A 9,268-nucleotide genomic window follows, 5' to 3' on the forward strand; every position below is an offset into this window, starting at 1 on the left:
GCTGGATCAGTTTAGGGATGATAAGATCATCACCATTGAGTTAACTTACTGGACGCTATGTGAATTGAGTAATTAAAGATCACAGTTGAATTACAGTATTGCAGAGGCTTAGAACAGAAGCTTTCTCTTGGTATTAGAGGTTGATTGACTAGAAAAGTGGGATGCTTGTAGGCTTTTCCTATTTTTATTATTTGAAGTGTAAAGATGTGTTAGTGAAACTGAATGAGAAAAACTAAATTATAGAAGAAGAATCTCTTTGGCCAAGTGGTATTTTAAAAAAATCTTAAAATGTAATGGAAACAAAAAAGCCACAACAAACTTAAAGAAACCTACTGATGTGTCCATGTTTTCTAAGGTCATTACAGATTAGATGAGCTACTATGGTAACAAAAATGGCTTGCAAGTTGGACAGTATTTGTTAGGAGCTTTTAATGAAGATTTTTCATGGAAAAACAACATTTTTTAGAGAATTCTGCAGACTACATTGCAATGTTTGTTTCATGATCTTCACTGATGTTGAAGACATCTATAGAATCACTGCTGGTAAACATGTGTCTTCTGCAGTTTAAAAGGATTATGGCTGCCTTCCTCATTCAGCAGAGGACAGTTTTGTAATTTAATTGTTCTATCACTTCAGTTAGCACCTTTATTTTTCCCCGTAAAAATTAGGAATTGGTGATGCAGAGTTATGCAATGAATCATGGATTGTCAATGAAAAACATTTAGAAAGCAGTGATTCTGATAAATCATGTTTGTCTGGACTTCTGTTTTGTCTCCTCCTTTGCTGCTTTTCTTGTCCCTCTGACCCCTAGGTACTCACTTCTTCCATAAGCTCTTTGCATAGCGTTGACATGCCTCTTTCTACTAGCTCGTTGCTCTTAACTGTTGTAGCTTCACAGTTTTCTATTTTGTGGATTTATTTATTTTTTTTAAGTGAACTGACCATTGGGTACAAACTGTGTTTTGGTTTTGACAGGTTCAAAATGAAGCTACAGATTGAAGCTGTGAATTATGAGATGAGATTATCTGTTCTGACCTTTGTGCCTGTGACTGTTTCTGGCCAGCTCATTTGTTTGTTTCAGTCCAGGAGTCTGATACTATATGTCTAACTAAGAGTTGCTACACTTCACAACAAACTGAAATGTGGGGAGTGCTAGGTTGTATTGTGCAGTGTGATCATGTAATTCATGAAGTGTGGTGAATATATGTCACAGTGAATGGAGTAGGAAGTAAGGCATCTATTTCAGATGTGACCATAAGCTGAAACCTAATCCTGAAGTTAATGATCTGGAACAGTTGAACTGTAAATAGAAGTCTGTTTCTTTCTCACCTCATGACCTTCATGCTGCAGGAGTGGCTTTGTTTGTTGTTTTGATCTTTAGTTGGCCAGAACCACAGTGGTTCTGTATTCAAAAACTGGTTCTGTATTGAAAATAGTATTTGCTCGTGGACAGAGTGAGTTGTCATCAGAGAGTACATAGGTTGCTCCTACGTGGAGTTAGTGCCTCCTATTTATTTTCTGAAATGTGCTGGCTCTCATGTCCATTAGGGACCATAACTGTCTCTATACAGTTGGCATAGTACATTTCCACTTAATTTTCTACTCGAAAGCGTATCCAGTTACGTCCAACATGCAAAAGGCAACGTGAAGTTCCTACAGCACGTGGTTTCTCAAAAAGAACCTACCTGAACCACAACTAGAATCTTGTTTTGGTTGGCCAACTATGGATCTGTCCTTGCTGATTTTATAATGTTAGTCCAAATGAGAATTATTGTTTCCCATGAAAAGTTGGTGGGAAGTGCTAGCCTATTACTACAAATAATGCATAGCAAGGCAGAAATTGATTTACTGTTTTTATTTTTACCAACTGAACAATAGATTTAATGCAATTTTTGTTGCTTTTGATCATCTCTGAGAAATTGCTGCCTTCCGAGTTGTTGTTCTGGAAAAATGAGGTTAAGTTGTTGTCAAATTGGAGACTTTCTATACTGCAGTCATGTGATTGATGTTACTGCTGCCTACTGCTGCCTCTCTCAAGTGTCAGTCAACTTGATAATAACTGCAAAGCAGCTGGAGATCCTAATATTGATAATTCCAAAAATCAGTGTGCTGATCCATGAAATAGCTGCTTGGTTTTTCCAAAGGGCAGTTTCCACATCTACTCTTCATAGAAGGTTCTTTAAGTGAATGTGACTGGTTTTTTTAATCTTCAGATCTCTATCCTGCTTATGTAGAAACCATTGCTTTTTTTGTGTGTAATTGTTTAATGGTGAAGATTGATTTTTTTTTTTTTTTTTTTTTTTTTTTCAGTTATTCTGATATTGTGTTGTATGGTTAGCAATAGTCTTTGCAATTTATAGGAGCCATGTCAAGTAAGATTTGATACCAATTAAAAAATTTAACTATGATTATACAGAAACAACCAGTGTGCCCTACTGGAGCTTTCAATAGAACTTTTAATTTTGTGGCTAATAGCTTGATAAGAATTTCTTAACGCGTTAGAGAGTATCCATGCCGTTTAATTAATTTACCTGAAGTGTGTAGTGATTAAGTAGATCTGAGTTCCATTACAGGGCATAAAAAGATAAGTGCTGTGTTACTTCCTGTTGGACTGCCGTCAGATTGATAATAAATTTCTGATTTACAGCTTCAGTTGATACACGAGAAATGGTGATGTACATAATTGAGGACTAGCCTGCTCTTTAGCGAGGTTCTTTTTCATACCAGATGGTTAGTAAGCGGTTTGTATCTTTGTGTAGGAAAACACTGTGAGCTGCAGGAGTAGGGCTGTTCTCTGAGCAGTTTCACATAGTAGCAAAACTCGTAATCTGAGTCTACCCTCTGTTGGGCTAACTTCAAAGGACTTAGTGTAAAGTATATTTTCTTTTTGTAAACTTGTCTCATTTGTGGTTTGAGCATCTTTTACATGATGTCAGATTACATCGAAAGTCAAATAATTTTATAAATGTTTACAAAACTAATTTTTAAGAATACTGCATATAAAGCTTATGTTACATAAAATGTCATCGCAAAACATACGCAGTTACACTAATTCTTGACAGCACATATTTAGTGCTTTAGATCTTCTTTATGAAAACATAATATTTTAAATTCCTTATATATTTAGAGACCTGTACTGTATTTTACTTGGGGGAAACAGTCTTTTTACCCAAAACCTTTTGTTAGAGTATTTTGGTGAAGTGCTTTCATGACACAATTATAAGCAGCTTAGGAAATTCTGAGATAAGTTTGCTTTTCTGTGGTGAATTAAAACTGTCTGATATGTAAATATATGTCCTTATTGTTCTGACTTGAAGCCAAGAAAGAAGACAAGAAAAGGCACAAGTCGTCTTCCTCATCCAGCGACTCGGAAAGTTCAAGTGATTCAGAATCATCTTCTGATTCATCATCGGATTCTGAGAGTGCTTCAGAAGAGAAATCTAAAAAGCGAAAAAAGAAACACAAGAAAAATTCCAAGAAACATAAGAAGGAAAAGAAAAAGAGAAAGAAAAGCAAGAAAAGGTCGGTATTGAGGGTTGTTTTTTGTTTTTTGCTTTCTCTAACATATTCCTGTGCAGTATTGTTTTCCTATCCTGTAACAACACAAAGTACAATTCTGTAACTGGGAAAGTAGATACATGGAAATTTTGGAGGCTGTTTTCATATATGACCTTACTTTTTCTGACTTGATGACAAAGTGCAATATCTATGTGCATATGTACTGCAGCTTGTACAGGAATGAAGAAAATAGACTAAGAATTTCATATATTGGATTTGAAAAATTGCAGGAATGTTTGGTTTTAAATAAGTCCTGATAATTCTGTAGAGTTCAGTTTCAGTTGTGTGCCGTGGGATTCCTGTGCTACACAGAAGTGTAAGCAGAACTAAACAAAAAAATTAGATGAATACAGATGAATATATGTACACCATTAGTTCTGATGTGCCCAAAGTTTTGCAGTGTCGCTAGAATGTGATACAACTCAAAAAGTTCTTATTTCTGAAAGTGGTGTTTCTAATCTTCTATAATCTGTAGTCAGTGCAGGTCACGTTTTTCCAAACTAATGATAAAGTGTAAGAAACACTCATTTAGGGCCTAAGCTTTCTTTCTGTGTAATTAAGTCTATTTCACAGAATTTTATTGATTATACCAACTACTTGGGAGTTACAATAGTTTTTAGTCTGTTATATATATGAGTGTAAAAATCTGAACTTATCTTTCTTGATATCTATTTATTTTAAAGCTCTGTCTAAATACAAAAAAGTGTTCAGTATTGCATCACTGGACTACATAAAATAAAAGTACTAGTCAAAAATCTACTGCAATTGCATGTTTCAGAATAAGGATGTAGGAGAAAGTGTTTCTAAAACAGTTCTGTTTGTTCCCCAAGTTTCTGATTTTATCATCTGTATGCTGAATTGAGAGAATTCTGAATTACTGAAATAGATCAAATATTTTTTTTCTCATCCACATAACTTGCCTTAAGCATAAATATTTGTTTATACAAAAATACAGTTCATCTAGTGAAAGTGAGGATGAAAACCCTGAAGCACAGCCGTTATCTACTGTCCGTCCTGAAGAAATTCCTCCAATACCTGAAAACCGGTTCTTAATGAGAAAAAGTCCTCCTAAAGCAGATGAGAAAGAAAAAGAGAGGAAAAGCAGAGAGAAGGAAAGAGAGAGGTAGTATACCTGTTTTGAGTCTGACTAGACACTGATAGTGGTATGGTTGTAGTGCTGTTTTAAACTACTGAGTTATTTCCCTATTAAACAGCTGAATGTTGTGATCACTTCTGAATCCTTGTTTCAGTTGGCAACGGTTGGTTTTGCTTTTATTTTTTAGAGCAAAAGCTTAATGTTTGAATATGGTTTTTTTGGTGAATGAAAAACTTAAAATGACTGATTCAAGAAAAAGCAAATGAAATAGATTGCAGTTTCATTTAGAATTCATTATAGCTGTCCAAGCTGAGTCTATATCTTAATCTGCCCTCAAAAAAGAACTCAGCAGTCCAGTGAAATACTTTCTAGTAATCAAAACTGAAGCTTTCATGAGAAATTTTGGTTGATTAGCTAGCTGATACAGTAATATTGAAAATCTCTATCTGCATAACAGCTGTAACTCTCATAATTTCCAATGAAAAGTACACCTAAAAATTAGTTTTTGTTTCCTTCTTAGCTTTCTTTTCCTTCTAATGTCCTTTGAAATGAAATCCTTTTAATATAGAGACTAGGCAAGCTTGTCTTACCTATTTTTAGGTTAGATCTGTTAAATAAACAAATGAATAGTACATGTTCAGGCTTTGTCTCAAGAAGGTTACTTTTTGCCTAAGTGGAAGTTTCATATGGAAAGCTACTAATGTGTAATTACTGAATATGCCCTTAGGAAATTAGACAAGTTCCACAAACACTGTTTTATAAAACTTGTGCCATCTCGGGTTTTAAGTTTTACAATTATGCAATGAAGGATTTCGTGGTTGCCCATTATTGTAGGTGTTTCTGCCAGGGCTAGAAAGGTTTAAATGCAATTGAATAATTATACTTCACCACTTGAGTTTCTGTTACTTTACAGTAACAGGTTTAATCAGACCTTACAAGTGAGCATCAGCTGTTCTCATGAAATGAACTGATAGCGGAGGGTGGCTGTGTATTGTTGCTGCCAGGATACAATAGTGTCATTCAGAGCTGTGTGAGGATATGAAGTTGTCTTTATCTTCTTTCCTTCTTTGATGTTACAAACAATACCTATTTTTATTTTTAGTAATCTATCGAATTCTCAGTCAACATACCAGAGAAGGCTGCTGGTGACCAGATCGGGAAGGAAAATAAAAGGAAGAGGACCAAGGGTAAATATTTGCAATCCCTTCCTCAAAGCAAACAATGCGGTAGCACTCCATTTTCATTAGGATGGTCAATTTTGTAAATTAAAAAAAAAAAAAAAGTGTGCAAATAATCTATGGGTGCATCATAATTGATGTAGGGGCTGCTTTAGCTGAATGATGTCATGTACATTTTTCAGTTAAATGTTAAATTAATAACTTTTCAGTGAACGCATCTGAGTCATGGTAGGTGCTGCGGAGAATCAACCACTGGGGATTAAAACGTTGTTTCGGATTCATGTGCTTTGATAGCTAACTTGCACCTGGTTTTCTTTTCTTTTCTGTCAAGCGTTACCGGACTCCTTCCAGATCCAGGTCAAGAGATCGGTTCCGACGCAGTGAAACTCCTCCACATTGGAGGCAAGAAATGCAAAGAGCTCAAAGAATGAGAGTGTCAAGTGGAGAAAGATGGATAAAAGGAGACAAGTAAGATGATTTCTGTTCAGTGTATGTGCTTTTAAAATATATGCATTTAAATTTTTGTATATATTAGAAGTAATACATATCTCTTCAATTTTCAGTTATAGTTAATTCCAAGAAAACAAGACACACTGACTTAGTTATCCCATTACTTAACTACCAGGCTTTAATCGTGCTCATTTGTGGTTTCCATAAAAATATAATTATTATTATAAATGATGTAATGTGATTTTAAGCTACAATTGTGAAGCAGCCTCAGTCCTGACTTCATTTTTCATAGTGTAGGAAATTCAAATCATTTTTTAATTTTCCAATTTTTTTTTCCAAGGAGTGAAATAAATGAAATCAGGAAAGATAATCAAAAAAGCCCAGGAAGAGGAAGGGAGAGAAAAACATCAGACCACAGACAAGTTTCTGAAAGTCCAAGCAGAAGAGGGGAAAAAGAGAAGAAAAAAGATCATAAATCCAGCAGTAAAGACAGGGAGACAAGAAGAAATTTGGAAAAAGATGACAAGCATAATAGAAGCAAGACCAAGAAAAGAGGCAAATCTAGAAGCCATAGTAAAAGCAGAGAGAAATCAAGAAGTAAAGAAAGAGACTCCAAACACAGCAGACATGATGAGAAGAGAAGATCAAGAAGCAAAGAGAGGGACCGTGAGAAAGACAGAGAAAAAGAAAAGCACTATGATTCTAGAGGGAGAGATAAAGAAAGAAGTAGGAGTAAAGAGAGAAGCAGAAGGGCAGGTTCAAGAAGTAATGAACATAACCATAGGAAGAGTAAAGACAGGGAGAAACATAAATCAAGAAGCAGAGAGCGTGAGCATGCTAGAGGAAAACATAGTTCCAGCAGTAGAACAAGGGAACGAAGCAAAAGCAGAGATAGGGGTAGAAGGGGTAGATCAAGAAGCAGAGACAGAGATCGCAGTCGAAGTAAGGAATATTCAAGGAACAGGGATAGAGAATCAAGAAGAAGACGATCAAGAAGCAGAGAAAGGAGAGGTACACCAGATAGATACAGAGGAAGAGAAAATAGGAGGAGGAGAAACTCGAGGAGCTCAGAGAGAGAGGAAAGTCAGAGCAGAAACAGAGAAAGATACTCAAATAGAGAAAGTAGAAGCTCATATAGGAGGAATGATAGTGAAAGCCAAAGGAAGAGGCATTCAAAAAGCCATGAAAGTAGCAGTCCTGAATCCAGTAAAGGTAAGAAGTCTAGTAGAGATCAAGATAGAAGTCCAGATTCAAAAAAGAGACCAAGTAGCAAAGAGAGAGAATCAAAATCGTACTCACACAGGAGTAATGAAAAGGAAAAGACCAGATCCTCAGCTGAAAAAGAAATTAACCAAAAATCAGAGAGTCAGGACAGAGATCATGCCCCTGGTAAGGATAAGAAATCTGATCGTGAAACAAGTCCTGGAACAGATGATGACAGGCATGGATGAGTGTTTGGACTTAATGTTTCCATCGTCTCAAAGTTTTAGAGACGTTTTGAGGAACGCCTTTTTTTAAGATGTGGACTTCAGTTTGGTCTTTTGATAATCTAAAACCTGGATCATTTGTACTGCTAAAGTTTTAATAAACTTGAAATGAAAAATTCTACGTGTAATACAGTGTGCTGTGTTTTAAATATTTCCTTGTTTTATGCACCCTTGTTTGTTAGCAGCTAAGAAGATACTTTATGCGCCACATGTATTTTCCACCTGGTGAATTTACATTGGGGCACACAGTGGCTTCTTGTGAAGAACCTTTTTTCACATGTGAAAAAAGCTGTACATATACTACATGTATTCTTAAACCCAGGATAATTTTGCAAGGGGTTATCATTCCAGTGCTGGTACATTTGTAATTCAGTAGGTACAACCTAGGTTTTTATTTTATTTTTTGTGAAGGAGTATGACTGACTTAATTCACTTTGTGATTTACAAAAATCAATTTTTTTCTGTACTTATGTCACTGCCAACAGTAGAATTTATTTGTGTGGTAAGGCAGTCATCTGTGTTTGGGAATTCTTTCTTTGTCCTGTATTTGACTGTAGAAGAACAGGTTTTTTTGGAGTGCTCATCACTTCACTTCTTGTTTTCTCTAACCTCACTCTTCTTGTTCTATGCTTTCATCTTTGTCTACTGTAGAAAATTCAGCTTGGGTGCTTCAGTCTGCCATGTCTCGCTTCCTAGTTAATGAATGCACAAGAAAGTGAGAATTACCAGAATTCATAGTGGGTGTCTGCACATCTCAGACGTGGTGGTCACTGAGCAGAATAAGGAACCACCAGCAAATCCTTTATATTTTTGCTGCTTTTTAAGAGTTTGAAAAAGCAATTAAGAGTTGAGCAATTAAAAGTATAATAATAATAAATTATTATTATTTTGAGCAAAAAATTGCTTCCCTCCTTGTGTCCTCACTTTCTAAAGACCCATCCTCAAACATACATTCCTTAGTTTAATTCCCTCCCTTTTGTGCTTTCCTCTCATGCTTTTAGGACTCTACCTTGTTTCTTTCTCAACACCACACCTTCATGAAAAAGAAGGAAGTCAGTTTGATTGCTGCAGCATTGCTTCCATATGTGCCATTAGCCCAGAGCTGGTATGTGATGGCTGTGGGTTGAGAGGTCAAATGTGGTGCAAACCCCAACGTTTTTGTCAGTCCTTCAGTCTGCTTGCACCAAAGGCTGGTGAATCTTAAGGTTTCTAAGAAGTCTTAAGGGCATTAATGTCAAGCTGTTTTGAAGTGTAACTATTTCAGTAGGCAGATCTTCTGATTGCGTGGTATAACTTATTCTTACTGTTTTTGTAATGTTTGTCAATATTTTTGCCATATAATAACCCACTTTATTATGAGTATGTGCCCACAGCAGATGAGCAGAATTGCTGAAACTTTGTTTGATGTTGTGCTCCAGACAGTTATTACTCTAAAGGAAATAACAAGTTGTTATGTCTTGAGAACAAAAGAAAATGCAGGATTGTGAACAAAGTGAGA

General features: G+C 35.8%; 1 protein-coding gene across 2 annotated transcripts in view; it reads left to right on the forward strand.

The window, feature by feature from the left end:
• Positions 1-7,888, forward strand: part of PPIG (peptidylprolyl isomerase G) — a 24,884-nt gene extending 16,996 nt beyond the window's left edge. For both annotated transcript variants that reach the window (XM_048953083.1, XM_048953084.1), the window contains 5 exons: positions 3,319-3,523; positions 4,515-4,682; positions 5,758-5,842; positions 6,165-6,301; positions 6,624-7,888. In XM_048953083.1, coding sequence (XP_048809040.1) covers positions 3,319-3,523; positions 4,515-4,682; positions 5,758-5,842; positions 6,165-6,301; positions 6,624-7,734 — 1,706 coding nt within the window. In that variant the 3' untranslated portion in view covers positions 7,735-7,888. The remainder of the gene's footprint in view (positions 1-3,318; positions 3,524-4,514; positions 4,683-5,757; positions 5,843-6,164; positions 6,302-6,623) is intronic.
• The last annotated feature ends 1,380 nt before the right edge of the window (positions 7,889-9,268 follow it).

The sequence above is a fragment of the Lagopus muta genome, chromosome 8 (genome assembly GCF_023343835.1).
Source record: "Lagopus muta isolate bLagMut1 chromosome 8, bLagMut1 primary, whole genome shotgun sequence".
In the NCBI taxonomy this organism is placed as follows: domain Eukaryota; kingdom Metazoa; phylum Chordata; class Aves; order Galliformes; family Phasianidae; genus Lagopus; species Lagopus muta.